Here is a 20,302-nt window from a genome sequence, read left to right as displayed (position 1 = left end):
TAAGAACAGCTCTTCTCAGAAGCAGTTCTGTGCAGGAGGAGCAAATACCTTTCCAGTACCCTTGTTCTTCATCACATCACTTCAAATTATGGGCGACCAGGCTCTGTCACAAGGGGATGCCCTGCACTGAAGAGCCCCACTGATTTCAGTGCAGTTATTTGGGAAATAATGTACTGAATAATGTTATCAGAGCTTGCAGTCTGCTGCAGTGACTTTACTTGCAGCATTAAAAGTACCAACTGGAAAAAAAAATTGAAGTAGCGGAACACCTGGATAAGTGTTTTCTATTCAGTAATCCCAGAAAATACTCTCAGACTAGAGGGTGACAGTATAAATGCAAGACTAAATGACAGTAAGGGCTCCTCTACCCCCCTCAAAAGGGAAAATTTCATATAATTAAAGAAGGCAAAATGAGGACAATCTCACTCATAGGTTTGCTTCCATTCTGACATGAAGTTTGGTCTCAAAGTTTAGGAAGTTTGCCTTCCCAAGGCAGACATTATGAATGCCTAACAGAAAATACAAAATACAGACCATTTTTCCTTTTTATTTATTACCACCTTTGATCCAGACCCTTGGAATGACAATTTACTGTTTCTGTAGGGACAACCACTGCCTCTTAAAGAGGAAAAAATGAAAAATTTAAGGCAGTGCTCAAACTAGAGATTTCTCTAAGTCATTATTTCTTCTCTCTGTTCAGTCTGTGAGCTTCAATAAAAATGCTTTTTCTCTATTAAAGTTCTATTAATGTCCTGTGGCTTAAAGATAACCAAGAACAAAGGGTATAAATTAATAAAATGAAGAAACAAATTCCCAGTTAGCATAAACCAGCTGTCTCCTTTCTCTCCACCATTGAAATTGAAAGCAGGAGTAGCCAATGGTGACCTAAAGCATTCTCCTTCTCTAAATAAACCTTTCATAAGAAAGAGCACAGAAAACAGCACTGGCAGTATTAAATCTGTCCATCATGATCTTTTCTGGATGTTGAATAGACTCCTTTTATAAATCTTTCCCATTTTCTTAAGAAAAATTAAATAAAATGCTCCTGCTTTTTACCAGGTGGATATATATTGAGCAAACATTTGACATCTCTTATCAGCTGAGTTTAAAATTCAAACTTGTCTTCATATCTGTCCTTTCCCAAAAAGAAGCCATAAAAATATATCTGCACTGGCCTTCAAGGCTATTAGACTGCTTCTGCAGAATTCCTTCTTGGTGAAATTGTTTGCACAAGACTTGCATTCAGAAAGAATCTAAAGGAGACAGTGTGTTTCCAATGCTTTCTTATTCAGTAGTCCCCAATTTCCCAGGGCAAGCAGTTCTCTTTTCCATCATCTTTATCTAAAGACAGTTTCTAAAAGACTTTCATCCTCAGACTTGTTTCAAAGGCAAAATTGGGCCAAGGAACTCACCAGGGCTTTGGGTTTTTGTTGGATTGTTTGGTTAGTGTATTTTGTTATTTTGTTTTGATTTTGGCTTTTGTTTTTGTTTTTATTTTTATTTTAGATGCACTTGCTCCATCATTCTTTTATTTTTATTATTGTTTTCTCTTTACCAAATGGAGTTAACTTTTAAGCATTTTCTAACATTTTATTTAGAAGTAAATCTTGCGCATCAAAAAAGCACAGCTCCTTGAGAAGATTTGTCCATAAAACAAGGGATCTTTCAACTCTGAGTAAACAGGAAAATAATCTGAACTGCACCCAAAGCTGTCTACTGTGGACTTAATAGTAATACTGTATGGAACCTAATATCAAAACACATCCCCAGTCCCATCACAATTGGTCTGGAAGAAGATGTTAGTATTTCAGCACTAAACATTTATTGAATGATAATGATTTATCAGTTTATTTGTTCAAGAAAAGTCGACATCTTGGTGAAACGATGGCAGATGACTCGCAGAGATCACCTTTATAAAGACATCTATCCACAAAAGTCTGATACAAGAAACCAGATCAATAAAGGTCATGTGAAAGGGAGAAGACAGACCTTATTTCATCCCTACATCTTCTCATGTAGTTAACAATTCCTTAAATTTTCCTTCTGCCTGCAAAGCCAGGCATTTCACACAATGGTGAGGGGATATCCAGGTATCCCACAGGCACCAGTCAGTGGAGCTGGACCTCTCACCTTGTGGGATATGATCAAGAAAGGGAAGCTGAGAATTTTTTCCCTATGCTTTTGAAAATCCATATCTTAATGGATGCAAAGGATAATGTTCTGTTGGAACAAGGAGGAACAAGAGTTTCAAAATATCAAAAAGAGCTGATATCTACTATGATTCTGCACAGTCCTACTTTGATGGTGTCTGTAGATTAGAAAACAAGGAAAAGAAGGAAAAATTTAAACTGCTCAAACTTTCTTTTCTTATTGTTGCTCTGTTTCTCCACTACGTATTTAATCATACAACATCATTATTTATTTAATACATGACAGATAGGCATTGCACCAAATACAATAGATGTGTCTGACTTCTACATAAACAGCATTGGTTTTAGTAAGAAAACCCTGCAAACCTGTTACAGGGTTTGCAGAATGTAGTATCAAGTATTCATACCAATCACTGGATTCTGCTGTGAATTTTAGAGGTTTTACTGTAATAGGTCCCACTTAAAATAAAATCAGCTCTTTGACCCTTGAGGCTCAGTAAAGACCATGAAACCCAAAGAATCACAGTGAACAAAAATTAAATCCTCCTAAGCTGATGAGATGTTAGCTGTGGGTTACCTCAGTGAGCAGTGTTAATTTACAAGTGCAAAAACCATTATCATCAACAAAGGTATATTAATTTTCATCTTTCAAGCAAATAACCCTTTTAAACACTGCAATTACTAATGATTTAGGACTCAAACTAAATAATATACACAAATAAACAGCTCTTTCAGATAATAGATACTTTCTATTTTACTGGCATATAATAAAGAGAAATATTCTTTGAGACATCAAAAACAGGCATTGGTGCCAAACTGAAATGTTGATTAGAGGCACAGGTAGCAGATTATTAACTGCTGTACCAGGACTTTAAGTCATCACATAATTAGAAAACAGGAGGAAGAAAACCATACAAAATACCAGAACTTCCTTTCTTAAAGTGTTACATCACAAATGAAACCTCCAGTACCAAGGAAATAAATCCAGACAATAATAGTTATGGTATCTCTGGAAATTATTCAGTCCCTTGTTAAACACAATAACAGTAGACTAAATTCAAAATCTAAAGTCAAAATCCATTCCCTCCCCCTGAAATTAGGATATCAAATTTTTAACAAAAAGGAAACTGTTGGAAGACAATTACAGATGTGTAAAGCAGGACCAATGCATTTGGGGACTATAACCAAATTCAAAACACCAAGAAGAGAGCAATGACAAAAACCAATAACCCAAAAGTAAAGCAGAGTAGCAGACATTTGAAAATAAAATTGACTGGTCTTCCGAATAAATTCTCTGCTGTTACAGATGTTACAGGGAATACCCTTAATTAATAAATAAATAAATTAATTAATTAATTCTCTGCTGTTACAGATGTTACAGGGAATACCCTTATACCTATGTAAGTATTCTGAAGTTACTGTTCTGATCTCCATTATACCCCAGGACCCAACTCCTGCTTCCAGGAACCTTGGCATGCAATAGTTTGGTAGAATATGCAGAAGAACCCCCTAACAATCATACTGTCTCAAGAGCTGGTGGACTTTATCATGCATGTGACTATTCTGAGAAAATAGCAGAGTAAATTTTTTCCATAAATACGAGGTACCAGAGGGAGACCACACACCTCTACCAACAGCACGAGCACGTTCTATGGAATGAATTTGAAACAATCAAAGCCAAGTCTTTCATTCTCTAATTGATTATCTGGAAAAGAAATACTGGAGGTACTTGAATGACACCCATACCACCTCTCAAAACCACAATGAAGCTCAAAACAAACAGGTAAAAAGACGTTTTCATAGCATCCTTCACTTTTTAAAAGCATGAAAAAATCGTGGTACTTAAAAGTTAGTCTCTTTCATTCCAATAGCAAACCCTACCCTCTATGGCTTAAAAGTTGTTTTAAAAATTAATTTACTTGTCTGTGAATTAAAGCATCAGTGTTATTCACAGAAACAAACAAAAAGAGAAAAAAAAAGAAAGAAAAAAAAAAAAAGAAAAAAAAAGAGAAACTCTTCTGCCTGGACAGCTCAGCAATGGGAATATTTGTTTCATGCAGCATGCTCTTCCAGCAGGCTCTTCCAGAAAATGCCTGCAATGGCTTAATATCTTATCCCCAGAATACAAACCTTATATTTGACAAAGAAAATTTAGAAATACTTCTTGTCTCTCTTCTGCCTTTTTTAAAGTACATTCTCACATATAATATGAATTGCATTGCAGATAGCAGGGATTAGTGGAAAGCTGAAAGCTTCTTACCAAGTACCCCAAGGCGATAGTTGACTGTGATGACTATCACATTCCCATAACTTGCTAGAACACTGCCATCATATAAATTTCCAGTGCCTTCCATGTAGGACCCTCCGTGAATATACACCATCACAGGCTTAGGTCCCCCACTGTCCCGAATGTCTGGAAAAAATATTAAGACACATTTTATCTCAAGAAAGCACCAAAGAAGATACATGCAATATTTTAATTTTTTTTTATTTTTTTAGTGAGGTTATCTTTTCTCCAAGTGTTTCTCAAGCAACGTCTTTTACATAAGGAAATGGGCAGGTGGGCACAAGTGGTCCTTTGTGGCTTGCTCGTAACTAAACCTCCTGGTTTTGAGACACTGAAAAGCAGAAAGGAAACTGAAAATGGTAACACGTTCGCTCAAATGCTGTGAGGCATTGCTCTGACCCTGCTGAATTGGGTGTCTTCTACATAAGGCCTACTAACATAAGAGTGAGCTCATTTTGGCTGAACGCTTCTGAAAGCTCAGTGCAACTTTCTGTTCTCTAAGCTAAGGGAAATCCAACATATTAAAGACAACAAGATTTCTGCTCATACATAAAAGTATTTTTTTCTTCCAGTCCACTAATTTGTAAAAGGAATGTACAAAGAGCTGTCTTTGGATGGGTCTGAAGTTTGAGTTCAAAAAGTACTTGAAAGTTGTTAAGCACTTAGACCTCGAATTCAGATTATTGATAACTTCAGGGTAGCCTGAAGTTTAAGGTGCATGGGTACTCCTTAGTTTCTTAAATAATGAAAATGACTGAAAATTTGAAAAAATAACTGCCTGAAACAGTACTGAAAAATCCCCACCCTGCATTAAAAATAAATTGCGACACTGAAAACTGACATCAAATGCAGGGAATAGTTTTAAAATGTTAGAAGCTCTCTGACAACAAAAATTAGATATTGTCTTACTGTTTTGAGTTTGGATTTAGGTATCCCTCCACCCTCAAACAGTCCTGTTTGCAAACGGATGCATCTACTCAGAATAAAATTTTGAATATATGAACAGTGTTACTCCTCTTGAGAAGAATTGTTCCTGAGTATAAAATCAAAATAGTTAGTATGGGCTGATATGTTTTTAAAAGTTAGGGATTTTCTGTTGGACAGGAAATAAATCAGCTTAGGTGTAAATTTAAACTCTTACATCTGATTAAATTGCATTTTGTTCTGATTTACTGGATGCCTGAGTCTCTTCCCCCACCCAAATCATCATATGCCATACTAGTCCCTCAAAATCAAAAAAGCCAATAGCAAGAGAGCATAGGAAAATTTCTCAGTGATGAACTGTTCTGAACATTCTGATTCAAAACCACTTTTTTTGTCATTATGTCAGTATTCAAGTAACTTCTCTGATTGCTTCCTTCAGCGTTTGAAGAAACCTCAGATGTATTGTTTATTCCTTTGATTTGGAGGGATCTTAGTTTAGAAGCTTTCAGGGGAGCTCTCTGCAGAGCTGTTGGAATTGTTTCTGAGGCGCTGTAAGGAGTAGGTGGGGGCAGCTACACTAAAAACCCTGCTTTTGGAATCAGTTGAAAAACAGCAGCACAGATGTTTCTGTTTATAAAAAGCCAACTGCTACTATTACTTTGATATTGATTCTGATTTGAAGAAAATGCCAGAACAGACAAGATCAGAAATTGGATCTTCAATATTGGAAGTACTAGAAAAATCACTTATTCAAGACCAAAAAGATGATGAAAGGTTGTGCATGAAATAGCTTGTATTGCTCTCCTTGATGGTGCTTTTAGTGAGGGCTTTCCAACATACAACTTTCAGAGTGTAAAGATACAGAGATTATTTATCTTCACTGTCTATAAGATGGAGTTATGCGCTTCTCAGGTTTAGAATCTACACTGAAGAAAAAGTCTTTCCAAATTCATATACTGTTTCTAGTAGATGCTTGTTCTTAGTCTATGCGGCTTTTTTTTTTTTTTTTGATACAAATATGGAAGCAATAATAAATTATTAATCTGAAATCACTGTGTGACTGTTCCCAGCAGAAATTGTACACAGTTAATTGTATGCTTGATGGTAACACAGGGGGAAACTGTCTCAGAATTCTTTTTTAATTAAAATTACATAGAATTACAGAGCACCGACTGTGAACGGCAATAAAATGTTGGTATCACTGGCCTGTATATCTGGAAAATAATATTGGAATATTTAGAAAAGAATGAGTGTCCTTTATCTGAGAAAGGAAGCACATATTCCTGAATAAAAATCTCATAAATAAGGAAGTTATTCTTTGAGTAATTTCTGTCTCTACAATACTGCTACTTTCTACTACTAATATCCTTGTAAAGATTACAGATCAGATAGATCAGGGAAGGCCAGTTTTCAGCTCTGCCTCGGTGCCACGTCAGAGCAAATGACATGCAGAGTGACTTTTCCTCATGCTGCTTTGCCAAAGCCATCAACCATAAGAGGAATCTCTCCTACAAAAGGAAAACTTCATCTGAGTGTCTTGGGCAGGGATCTAGGGCTGGAGACATCACCCAGGGTATGCAGCTGAGGCTGGTGGCACTTTGGGCTATGGATTATACAAAGCTGTGGAGCACTTCATGGGAAAAAGAAAGATCACTGCATTTTGGTCAGAGGTTTCATACCCATTGCACTCTGCAGCCAGGGATATTTGAAAGGGGCAAATATTCAGCTGGGAGAGTGCTGTTTAGGTATATATGTTATTAGCAAGTGAGGTTATTAAATTATAAGATTGAAGGAAGAGAGCAAAAAAATCAGACTGTTATCAAGAATTGATTCCTACTTTAAAAATATTCGTCCATGAAAACTCACATCCTTTAAAACTAAACTGGAGGAAGAATTAAGATAATATTCTGTGAGGAGAACACTTTTGTGTATTGGTACAAAAGTGGCAGAAAGATGCACTTTTCAAAAGTGATTATTGAAGTTAAGTGTCCAACTCAATGAAGTAAATAATTGATATTTTTGGTACTCAGGTACTTTTCTAAACCTGACCACAAATGATATATCCTTCTTTTTTTTTTCCTTCAGGCTGGTGTCAGTCCTTTTTATGCATGTGCTGGAGTGATCTCAGGACACTGTAGTTACACTTTCATATGCAGATTAATAGTTATTCATGGATGCAGATTAATAGTTATTTGTGTTTGTAGCTCATTCTGAACCTGAAGACTTTAGGTGTAAATGTGGCATTTCTGCCAAGTTTAGATTTATAGACTGATTTAATTTAGTTGTGTTCTGCACTTTTGTTGTTTTTTTATTAAGTGTTGCTTTAATTAAAAACAGACACATTCATCTTTTCAAAGACATATGCAAGGATAGCACTGTTAAAAATCCTTCTCAAATTCAACTCAATTCTGGTTTCAGTCACGCATAAGATAATTTCTGAGTGCTATGATTTGTTTGGCTTTAAATTGCCAGTTCATAAAACATCTAAGTAGATCTTACTGTACAGCAGAGAATAACCTTATTTATATTACATATACATTAACTTTCTTGTAATTATTTCTATTATTCATTCTCTTCTGTACCTTTCTGATGTTGCATCTCCTTTTTATGTCCCATCTTAATTGCATTACAGACAATTTAGGAATGGGGCTGACTTTTATTCTATGTTTGTTATATTGCACAACAGGGAACCAGGTCTGACTGTGAATATCAGTCACAATTGTCATATATAACAAAACATAATTATAGCTTCAGTCATTCAAAACTGCTGTGAATTGGCCACGTGACTTAACAAGCATAATTTGCAGGGAACAACCAAAATGGGAAAGGAAAAAAGCCTACCTTGAGACAGCTTCACACAAAAAGATAATTAGTTTAGCACCAATGTCACAGGCATTGCTTTTCTAGATGGCATAAAAATTTGTGACAGCTTGATGCAGATTGTTAAGTAAATCTTGGGTTTTGAACATGAAACAGCACTAGAACAGTGGAAAACTTGCAGATTGGTTAGTGCAAAACCTGTGTGTGCCCTCCATAGGATGTTATGTGGATATGTGTATATGTGTGTAACTCTTCCATAAGCTTTTGTAAAAAATATTTAAGTAGAGCATGGTACCAGTCATTGCTACTCTTAATAATTTTAAAGCATTTTAACAGCATTTGACCCTTCAGTTTGAATCCATCAGATGCCTTATAGATGCAGTAACACTTAATAAACTAGTGCACTTAGTCCTAATATGTAACCATCCATTAGTGCCACATTTTTAAAATGAGATATAAAACTAGATATCCTGAGATTATTAAAGTAACTATTAAGCTTCTGTGAGGAGTTTCAGATATGTTTTCTATTTTAAAATACAATCTGCATCCATCAGGCTTCAGACAAATAGAATTCTCTCCCTTTGTTGTCCTACCTGTCAAACCAGGGGATCATTTTGTGCACTCTCAAACCCTTAAGAACCTTCACCTGAAAATTATTTGAGATCCTGATGGAGGACTATATGAACGTTATCCTAGCATGAAAAAGGACAAAGCTTTTACTGGTAAACATCTGGAGCAGATTCCCATTAGAGTAGGACCTCAATAGCCAGGTAAGCAGTCATTTTAAGTTATTAAAGGATGATGGTTAGAAATGCAAAAGCTGACAGACTCTTCACTGTACAAGCAATGCTTGGCAGTGCTGAAAGTAAAATGAAGCCCTAAAGAGGTACTTAAATTAAAGGTCTGTCAAAATTTTATCATGCATGTTTTCAAGTATTAATAACATCACCACAAAAATTTGACACAATTTGAACAGAGTGTCTGTGTGCAAAGGGAAAATATAATCAGCACAATTTAATGTGCAAGTGGCATTGGAAGCTGTACTCTGGAGAGGAAATCACGGAGCTAACATGAATGGGTGACAGGAGGAACAAGAATCATGAATTTGGCTATGTGCATCAGTCAACAAGCTCAGCCAAAGTGGTCAGATCTGCGCTCCCCCAGCCTGGCTGGCTCTCATTGAAGGATATAATCAAGTCTGGAGCATGTGGTTGCTTTGCAGGGCAGACAAATGTGTTCTGCTGTTTGCTGATCTCCCAAGTCCAAAAACATGCATCCAGTGCCAGACAGAGAGAGTGCTGCTGCCCTTCTTTCTTACCATGACAGCTGAAGGCAGATGAAATGCCAAACTTGGCACCCCAGAGTATTTCAGCACCTCTGGAGTGATAGGGGGTTGTGGAGAGCCACAACTCTGCTATGTGCTCCTTCACTCCAATGGCACTGCAGTCTGTTAAGCATAAGAGGGGATTTGTAAATGAATTCTGCATCATTAGCAACTTGAAATTTGAGCTGTTTTTTGGCTTTTTTGATTTAAAACATGCTCTGGACCAAGAACTTCCTTCTGTCAACGAAGTCCAATAGCCCATACAAGACAGAGGACCAGACTAAATTATGAGAATCATCACAGTTACAGCCTGTGAGCAAACAGCAGCATCTGCTCCTAATCTGTCTCCTTTTCCACAGGAGAAATTGAAAGGGAGGAGGGAAGAGCAGAAACATCTATCAACTGCAGAGCAGACCCCACTTCTGAGGCATGTGCTCTCAGCAGCAGACATGGTGTCTGCCTCCCTCAGACTTAGCATCTGTATTCTTCCTTTCTAAAAATGGAATAGCAGCATTCCTGTATTGCAGGGGGACGCTGTGAGGCTGAATGCATTAAAAACTGAGAGATGCTTAAACAGCACTGGGGACTAAATAAGGATTTAAGATTTACAGATTGATGCGCCAGGCAAGGTGTGCATGATAGAGCAGTGGATGAGAATTCATCTGTGAGCAATCCTTCATGGATATTTCATACAACACTCACTACTTAGAAGTCCAGTTCTGATCCCAGAGTACATTGGCTGGTTAATGATTTGTGTTGCCATATTTTAGGTCATGCTTAGGATTTTAGTGGGTAGTAACTAAGGGTAACTGATTTTTGATATTTATTAAATTTTTGCCAAATTAAAGTTAAATTATTACCTGACCAAAATTGAAACTAAGACAAGACAAGATTAAAATATTTTAGTTTTTAAAACTAAGCCTTGTTTCCAGACTGGGGAAGGTACATTTTGTGTAACTGCTGAGAAATTTGAAGGTAAACCTTGCATCTGCAGTAAATATTGCATACCTGAAGGTCAGCTAATGGGCAAATCCACCACTGCTATAAAGAGGGAAAGCCCCAGTGCTCACTAGTTGCAAATGCTTTTGGCACTCTTGTTTTTGGTGCCAGCTCAAGCTGTTCAATATTTACTGAAAACAGTAAACAGCAATAGAAGTGTAAGAATGAAAGGGTTAAACAGAAAGAATATCCATCCAGACTGGGGAAAAAAGCATTTATATGATTTCTGACTTTTCACACTCATAGAATTTGAAAACACCTTCATTTTTTAAACGGCAAATTTGCAGATCATTAGCTGGTAATGTGCACTACTGCCTTTGGGTCTTTTGAAAACAAAAATGAAAAATGATCTAATTAAGCCTGGTCTACTGGTTGCAGCACATACCAGAGATCCAAGTTTGATTGCTGACTCCAGTGCTTGTGCTGACAAGGTTTGGATCACAACACTGTGGTAGTGGCATGCAGCAGCTGATGGGAGTAGGATTATTGAACAGTGCTTTAAAGGGTAATCTTCTGATCAAACTCAGATATTTGAGTGGCACAACACAAAATGCTCTCCAGATGTTTGCTCCAAGCAGATGCTATGGAAGATCTTCTTTAGAAAGATATAATACAATAAATAACATGAGATCTCTGCTTTTTTTTTTTTTTTTTTTTTTTTTTTTTGATGTAGAGACCATCCTGGGCGTTTTAGAAATCACTGGGCCTTGTTTTTATAACATGGACTCTATGGATATCTGAAAGCAGTTGTTTTGCACCATGTACAGCCCATTCTCCCTAATGCTCCACTTTCATCATTTAAAATTTCTTTTATTTTTCCACAGCTGTTTGTTTGAAGGATTTTACACTGCCTAAAATCTACCATACTGCAAAAAGTGAAGGCTTTGAGGGACAGGTTAGCAGAAAACTAGCCAGATAAGGTGACCCTTTGCTTGGCCTCTCTCTTTCTTGCTACTTTTACCCAAACACGTACGGCTAAGTTTGTGAACTCTTCGGTTCTGCACGTGCAACAGGTGCTAGAGTTTCACAAAAGAGCAGGTTCACAAAAATGCAGGACATCTGATCCTCCTCCTCCACTGGGAGATGCATGGTCTCAGCAGACAGGGCTTCTATCAAGCCAGCAGACATCCCAGCAGTCTTGAGTGTCTAGTGATCATAAAAATTTAAATTTTCCCTGTCTCTCTGTGTCTCTCGGAAGCAGTAAAATTCTAATTACTGCCTGCACTCTTCTATTGGCACAGAGAGGAGAACAAAACTGTCACTTGTATGCCAGAGAAAATTAATCCCAGTCCTATAAATTACAGAGATTTATTAGTGTTGTAAATGGGCTTCTTCCCCTCTAGTTTGACTGCTGTGTTCTTACAGCCCTTCTTCTCTCTCCTGCAATTGCCAGAGCAGGAGACAGGTTTTCCCTGACATGGACACTTGTTCTCAGCAGACTGAGATCCCTCCTCTCATCTGAGCCTACCTACTAAAGCACTTTCTGCCAGCAGCCACTCTGCTGAATTTCAGTAAACTGAGAAGTCTCTTTTAACCAGAGAAGAACTCAACAAACCTGATGTTATTAGCCTCTGTCTTGGCAATTATACAGCAATTTAGGAGAGCTGTTAAAACCCACTGGGTGAATAGCCCAAATTTCAAATGGTTTCTTAAAACATATTGTTAAAACAAGACAGAGTAATTTTTGTAATTGCTAATTCACTATCACAGGTTTTTAAGATTTCATAAGAATGTCCCTTGCAATATTCTGACATGGACTCGTGTACAAATGTCCTGACTTCATAGAACTAGGAGGATCTGAACGGTCATAATTAGCTCTGAAAGCAGGTGGCCTGATTTCAGCTGGGATAGAGTTAATTTGTTCACTTAGGGTGAGAATAATGTTGATATTCACTGGTTGCTGAGCAGTGCTCACACTAAGGCAAGGACTTTTCAGCTCCTCACCCCCCCAGCAAGTAAGCTGGGGGGACATGAGAGGTTAGGAGGGGACAGAGCCAGGACAGCTGAGCCCAACAGGCCAAAGGGAAATTCCAGATATTCCATATCCTATGGCATCATGCCCAGCATGTAACCTGGGGGGAAGCTGGCTGGGGGTCACTGCTCAGGAGCTGCTGAACATCTTAGCCAGGGGCCGTGAGCAATTGCTCTGTGCACCACGTTTGGCATATCCTCATTGTTTTATCACGATTATTGCTATTATTTCATTTCCTTTCTATCATGTTAAACTGTCCTTATCTCAATTAATAATTTTACTTTTATATTTCCTTCCCCAGTTCTCTCCCCCAGGGAGGAGTAAGTGACTGGCTCTGTGCTGTTTAGCTGCCTGCTGGGCTTAAACCACCACAGGAGAGCTTTCAAAGGAGATTTCCAATTTATCAAAATCATCAAATCTTGCGAATTTTAGCCCAGTTGGTGGGCTTTCATTCATATGCTTAACATACAGATCCAGTAGAGGATCATAAATCAGTCATAAAATTGTGACAAAATCTGTGTTCAATTATTGGGTAAGTTAAATGCTCAAATTTGCCTTCCTTAATCTTTTCTGGAAAGACTCAGTGCTTCTGTTTAAGTTAAGTAGTTGATGTTATCTGCAATGAAAAACTTATTAGTAAAGAGCCTTTCAGTCTGCAAGTGAAGTTTCATCTTAGTATCTGGCCAACTTCCCCCTGCCACCCCAAATATGAAGAGAGAAGCTAGCAGCAACTCTACCAGTCCTCTGTGGTAATTTGTTTTACTCAATGACCATAAACCATACAAAGTGTGTGTTCAAGATTCAGAACTCTGAAGCACATCTACTTGAAGGGATGAGACTGCTCAGGAAAAGAGCCTCTTGTTACCATTTTCATAGCCCTGAAAAAATATCAAATCTGCATAGCTTCATGATCAACAGACATAATTTATGAACAGAATAATGTGCTTGACATTTCAAACTTTTGATTTTACTTGGTAATAGGGTTTTCTAAGGGTCAGCTCAAGTAGATCAGCATCTTTGTGTGCTTGCAGAAAACAGAAGAGATCAGATTTTTCTAGTTTTAATTTAGCTCCACAAAGCTTCACCAGCAGGCAGTGCTGCCTCCCTTCTGGAGGGAGGTGGGGCAACCTTTATTATATTTATATTTTTTCATTGCAGCCTAAATGCAGATGGGTTGGCATTTGGGGAAGTTCAGTTGCTTAAGAGACACTTTTAAAGATTTTTCTGAATTTTTCCTTTTATAAACACAATATTTTCTATCTTTATCAAATTGAGATCAGTCAGTGAAAAAAAAGAAACATCTTTGTACTTGGTGAAATACATAGGGTTAGAAATCATGCAAAAAGGTGTACAGAGAAACTTTAGAAGAGTGTTAGTTTAAATAGTATGGACAAAATTCAGTCAAAAGGTGGGATGCAACATATCAAAAGTCCATTTCAAGAAAACAAAAACCCTCCTTTTTAAATATCGTTACTGTTTTGTATCAAAACGTAGAACTTAACAACATTCTTTCTTTTAAAAAATTAAAAATATATATGTATAACAACAAGCAAGAAGACAAAACACATCAAAAATGGGAAGTAAAAAAACAAAAAAACTCTTCAAAAGAAGACAAGAAGTCAAAAAAAGAGGGGAGAAAAAAGATTTTCAGGGATCCTTGTCATGCAAATCAGTGTGGCGGCAAAAAATACCTTCATCTTCAGCACCGTCATTATCACCTAAATCATCTGTCTGTTTCTTTGTAAGGGGACCTAGGATTAAGAACGGAGAAAATGGAGGAAAAAAGACAATTCAAGAATATACAAGACTGAGGAAAAAAAACAGTGAATATTAAATTCCCACGGACGTCTCAAGAAAAACATTTTCAGGGAGGGAAATCTTAGTTTATAACAACCCATTTTTCATTAAGTTTTTCAAACATTACAGCAAAACCTTCCCTCGGGGGTATGGCTATTAGAAACATCTAGCACAAGAAGCAGAGAGTGCCCAGTGTTTTATTGGTTTTAAATGAAGAATCAAAGCTTGTTTACTAAAAGCATACCCCGCCATAGACTGTAGTTATCCACTCCATTTAATTGTTTTTTCCTGTTGCTGTTATTAGGAATAGTGGAGACAAGAACTGCCAAATTACCTCTTGCATTGGATGCAATAAGGTGGTTAATAAAAGTCTTGACAGCTGGTTAGAGCAATATTTTCTGTCAAATGCTAATTCACATTTCTAAATTCAACCATTTAAGCTGATGCTTTATATAAAGATAAGCACGGGTTTAATTTTAGGGTTTTTTTTTAACACATTCATCACATTCTCTTTTAAACAGAACTGTAGATATCCTTGAAACGTTTGACTACCTGCTGAGATATTTGTAAAGAAACATGAAAATCCATATGTAAACCAGAAACAAGAATGAAATCCCAGACCAACTGAAGACAACGACTTTTGCCATTGATTTCAATGGGGCCAGAGTTTCATGCAAAAATTTGTATTGAATTGAAATTTTAGTTTGGGCCACGCATCCAGGTTCATAATTCCTTATCTCCATGAAAGGATGATGAGACAAAATTCCTTTATGCCCAACACCTGTATTATGAACAAGTATTTATAGATTTTCATGTTTTCCAGTGGGAAAAATGCCCACTCCTTTACTGAGAAATAAAAATATACACCAGAAGGAAAGTCAAAGGCCATTCTGAAAATATTTCCATGTCATATATTTTACACACTTACGCACAAACAAAAGACAGTTGGAACTCAGCATTATCTTTCCTTTTTTTTTCAGAGCTCTCTCATTTCCATGACATTCTGTAATTTGCATGCGAAAAAGCAATCAGTAGAAACACAGGGCTAAGTAACCAAAAAAGAAAAAGCCAGCCAAGCACAGAGTAGAAAACAAGAACTTCCTCATGCATAAAATAGCAATAGACAAAAACAACAACAAAAAAAGAGATGAACAGTATGTGTTGATATTTGCAGTAGATGTAGGCAAGAGACATGCATTAAATCTAAGCACTGTGGAGTATTAAAACATTTGTATTTAAAAAGCTCTCTGTTATTTTACAGGATATTAGTCATTCAGCATTAAACTTGTCTTTTATAGGCAAAATACCATGTATTTGAGTGATGCATTTTTAAAAAAAAATCATAAAATGTTTTTACCAGGTGCATGGGTTTAAGAAACTGAAAAAAAAAGACCATGAAGTACCATGAGACTTGAACTGTGAATGCGGGAACTGGACCGTATTGTCGAAAACCAAAGCTCAATACCTTAATTCCTGCATCTGTCAGGAGTATAGTTTTTAACTCATTCTAAATACAGAACACTAGAATTATACATCATAAATAAAACACAAGCATTTTTATAATCACACCTGTAACAATCACTATCTTCAGTTGAAAGCCTTGGTGATGCAAGTTTTTCCAACCACAAGCCCTGGATATAATCTTTGCAATATTTGGTATCTGGATAATGTGTCCTGATCCAAACACACACATTCAAATATCTCTCTGCCCAGCATTTTCATACCATAAAAACTTTACTTCTAAAATAATAAAATCAGAAGAATAAAAACTCTAAGCAAAGAATTACAATATTTTCATGATGAGTTTTCAGTATAGAGAACAGGAAGGGTGAATTTAAGAATGGTAAGAGCTGTGTACTTAAGAATGGAGATGCAGACACAGGCAAGGATATATATATTTATACACACACACACACACGCATACACACACATGTTCTTAGTAGCTTCTTATATTTTGAATTTTAAAAGTCACCAGAAAGAAACAAAGTGGCATCTGGAAAGGCAAACAACACACATTTCTCCAAATAACTTGCATAGAGATGGGCAATTTATCTTCTAGATGAAACCAAGACAGTGTATGTTACATTTTTTTTAATAGCTGGCCTTTGGCAGGTAGTTAGTGTAGATCATGGTTCCAGATCTCAACTTCAATTACAAAGTGCATCAACCATCTCAATGTAAATGTCTGGTCTCATACCATTTCTGATTTTATAATATGGTAAAGCATGACTGGGGCTAGCTTTAAAAATTACCTGGATAATTTTCATGTTTATGCAATTCTGAGGTTCTCTGAAAAACATTTTTTTTAAAAATTAGACCATCTTCCTTAAAATCATAGAATTGTTTGGGCTGGGAAAGATCTAGCTCAGGCATTAACCCAGCTCTGCCAAGGCAGCCACCAAGCCATGTCCCCAGGAGCCACACTCACACATCTTTTAAATACCTCCAGGGATAGTGACTCAACCACTTCCCTGGGCAGCCTGTTCCAGTGCTTGACAATTCCTTTTTGCAAAGGGGCTGACCTATTTTTAAGTTGTCATAAATTAAACATGTTTTTTAATATAGCCATAGATCTGTTTCACAATCCAAGGGATCTGCTCCCCACATCCCCCGAGCAGGAGGACTCATCCCTGTGGAGACACGTGGCAGAGCCACCAGGCACCACTCACAGTGCCTGAGAAACAGATGAGATATTATTTCTCCCACAAGTTCACTCTAGTCTGCAAATATAATCTATTACATCTTCAGAGAGATTTTCTGCTTCCTGGAACTATAATGCTCTGAGTCCAAAAAACCAAAGCAGAGTTTGGCCTTCACGTAGCAGGCATGAACTTCCTTATATTTTATCTAAACACAAAGAGATGCTGTGATTATTAATCTATATTTTTTTAATTGCTGGGCAATCCCTAAAAGAAGCATCAGTTCAAGAGCCAGTGTGCACAGGGCTGTCTAAAAGGGCAAAATCAAGGGGTTCAGCCTGGAGTACTCTGGGAGGAGGCAGAGCTTTGTTATGATCCATGCTGCCTGCTCCACGTTCAGATGCTGAAGACACTTTCTGAAGTCGTGAAAGGGGTATTAAGAGAAGCTCTGGATTAGAATTCCACCCCTTTCAGCAATAACTCTCATTCTAAAATCGGTAACAAATGGCTTTTGCTTCTGATTCTCCAGATAACTGATTACTCTAACAGCCTCGCTGTGTCTGGATGATCATAAAGAAAGATGGATGTTTTGAGTCCTCACACAGGAAAACACTCTGAAATCACAAGCAGATAAACAGAATAAAATCTTATGGCAAGAACCTACAAAATGTAGCAGCAATAGCTTTTTTAAGTGAAAATAAATCAGAACTATAATTGCTTAGTAGGTGTATAATTTTTAGATATTTTCTGCAGCTTTCAATTAATATTCTACAGATACCTTATGATTTTGTAAATTAAATGTATCCCCCAACTAGGTTTATTTCTTTAGCACTGACTGTTCATTCAATATATGATATTTTAGGGTTCTTCCATCATTTTAATATTCTTTTCAGGTAACAGAAACTCATTTTAAGAATATTGATACTAAGACATAATGGACTATGAGCCAATGAAACAAAAAGGAATATTTTATAAAACTATGATTTCCAGAAGTCTTTTGACTCCAGTTACTTTTCACTGTTTTTCTACTGTAGCCTCCTCTTCACCTTTGTGAAGGCCCAATTAATCTTACTTTTTGAGCATTTCACTTTCAAAAATGGGCATCCATTATAAAAAAAAAAAAGGATTTTATTATGCTTAACTCACAAGCCCCCAAACAGATAGTGCTGGCTTAATGTGCCATCCTAAATTTTTGTTGAAGTTTATGTAATAAATATTAAATATCAACAAAGTAATCAGGTACCATAACTAATGGGGGGAAAAGAGGATACTAAAACCTCTAAAATGCTGATGCAAAGATGATTTACTTATCAAAAGGCTCTCTAAGGTTTAGTCTCATTTAGTCTCATGTTGGTGCATATCCATAACTCTCATTAATACTAATGGGAAATTAGACCCCTAAGTCACTTTAAAAAGGGGGGGAAAGTGATTACTGCATTTTATGTTTCCTAAAGGCAAGGAATAGTCTCGCTACAAAAGCTAAAAAAACTCTGTGTGCAGGAGGCACTCCTAACCAAGCCTACACTCATTTAATTTAAAAACAGTTCTTGCATTATTTAAATTATTATTCAAATATTTATTCTGTTTGTATTGCAATCAATGCTAAGGCACTAACATGATGCATTTTTAGATCTTGATGGTGACTTGTGTGCTTGCAGATGCCTTTCCCCTGCTCAAATAAAGAGAAATAACACACCTCCTGTCCAGTTACCTAAAGAGTAATTACGCTCTCAGAAATAATTAAATCCAGCCATATTAATTCTGGTTTTTATCATTCCCTTTGATGAAGGACTAAGGTACTTTAGCTCCCAAATATATTAAAGCTGATTATAAATTCTCTCTTTATGGGCTTGATTCGGCAGAAATTATCCGTGGCCTTTCGGGCCGCAGGAGTGCGGGAGGCACGGAAGCTCTGGATGTCATTAGCTCTTTGGCCTGGGAAAGCTATTCATCATCAAATAGAGTCATGCTGCAAGTTGACACCATTTTGTAAAACAACAGTGCAAATCCTCTAAACTTAATAAATCAGGGCTGATGTAGACAGCCATTGTTCGGGCCAAAATGGTCTCCTTCGGTAATGAGGAAAGTGGGGAAGAAAAAAGGACCTTTTACATCAGGTTAAGTAGGCTCCATGGATCCAGTAATTTAGAAATCACCATAGCAATAATTATTCTTTGAGGTAAGGTGTCTCTGCTCGATGGAAAGGGGGAGAGACAAGACTGAGGCTGACTGCTGAAATTATACTTGTAAAAAAATCCACCAAGTGGGTTGCAACACTGCGGAATGTGATATTACATATTTATCTTCAAACTTATCTGAGTGCCCCCAGCCAGCTACTGCTATTTCTTCTTCATTAGCCTATTTCTTAATCAAGCATTGAAAATCTGTGAAGTGAAATTACCTCATCTTTTTAGACCCTACCTTTGGTTCCCATTATAAAATAATCAATTCTTAGTTATTTCTACCATCATTTCTGTGCAACAGATTCTCCAACTAAAACAAACCACAAAGTTGTCTTGAATTATCACTGTCTAGCAGATGTCAGCTGAGGCACAATAACATGTTGTACCTATCTCCAGTTTTTAATTTGAAAGAAATTAATGAAGGGTTATAATTAACAATCTTCACACCTCAACATTTTCTGTGAAGAAAAATCAAATTCTTATGTGTTGAGATTGAAATATAACTCTCTATGTATAAGCTTATATGTAATGACAGAAGAGAAAGTTACAGCACAATAGTTATCTGATGAATAATTTTATAAATTCATCTTCTTTCACTTGAAAATTAGAAAGCCCTCAGCAAAAATAAAAGAACTCAGATTCCTCAGAGAAGATAAATTTGGAAGGTACAAAAGGCAGCTGGGTCTAAGAAACAAATGAAAAAAATACCTCCTTCTTTTTCTGTACTTTGCTGCAACAGACAAAACAATCTTTTTATTTCTTTTTTATTTCCCTTTTTACTGTCCTGATTTTACCACACACTCACTCCTTTCCTTGTTATTCACACACATCTGCACTCATTAAATTCCTTTTATTTCCATATTGCACTTATTTGTAATATTCATACTTATCAGCAGGGCAAAGCCCTGGCCGACTTTGCTTTTTGATGGCAACATTTGCATTCATGTTTTAACAACAAATGATGGCACAAACCTCAGTAGTTTCACATCTCACTACCTGATTTGTGATGACAATCAAGCTCTGTAATTAGAGCTGCAAGTAACTCAAATTTGCATCTGCAACTGAGTGACAGGTACAAATTGAACCCACAAAAGGGTTGCCAACTTTCTTTGAAAATTTACATGTATAAATGCTTTGTCACTAAAGAAGCTATTCTGACACTTCAAGACTAACTCCTGCTGTGCCTTTTATAACAGCATATTGCTGA

The 20,302-nt window shown here is 36.8% G+C and overlaps 1 protein-coding gene across 13 annotated transcripts in view; it reads right to left on the bottom strand.

Moving 5' to 3' along the window:
• NLGN1 (neuroligin 1) overlaps positions 1-20,302 on the bottom strand; it is a 484,028-nt gene that overhangs the window by 186,815 nt on the left and 276,911 nt on the right. For 10 of the 13 annotated variants that reach the window (XM_068200312.1, XM_068200309.1, XM_068200310.1 and 7 more), the window contains 2 exons: positions 14,168-14,227; positions 4,411-4,563 (listed from right to left, as the gene is read on the bottom strand). In XM_068200312.1, the coding sequence (XP_068056413.1) occupies positions 4,411-4,563; positions 14,168-14,227 (213 nt within the window). Of the gene's footprint in view, positions 1-4,410; positions 4,564-14,167; positions 14,228-15,201; positions 15,305-20,302 lie in introns of those variants that run through there. The other 3 variants (XM_068200319.1, XM_068200318.1, XM_068200320.1) reach the window with 2 other exon arrangements.

The sequence above is a fragment of the Anomalospiza imberbis genome, chromosome 10 (genome assembly GCF_031753505.1).
Source record: "Anomalospiza imberbis isolate Cuckoo-Finch-1a 21T00152 chromosome 10, ASM3175350v1, whole genome shotgun sequence".
NCBI lineage: Eukaryota > Metazoa > Chordata > Aves > Passeriformes > Viduidae > Anomalospiza > Anomalospiza imberbis.
The sequence above is the reverse complement of the archived record's forward strand: the minus strand, read 5'-3'. Positions and strand labels throughout refer to the sequence as shown.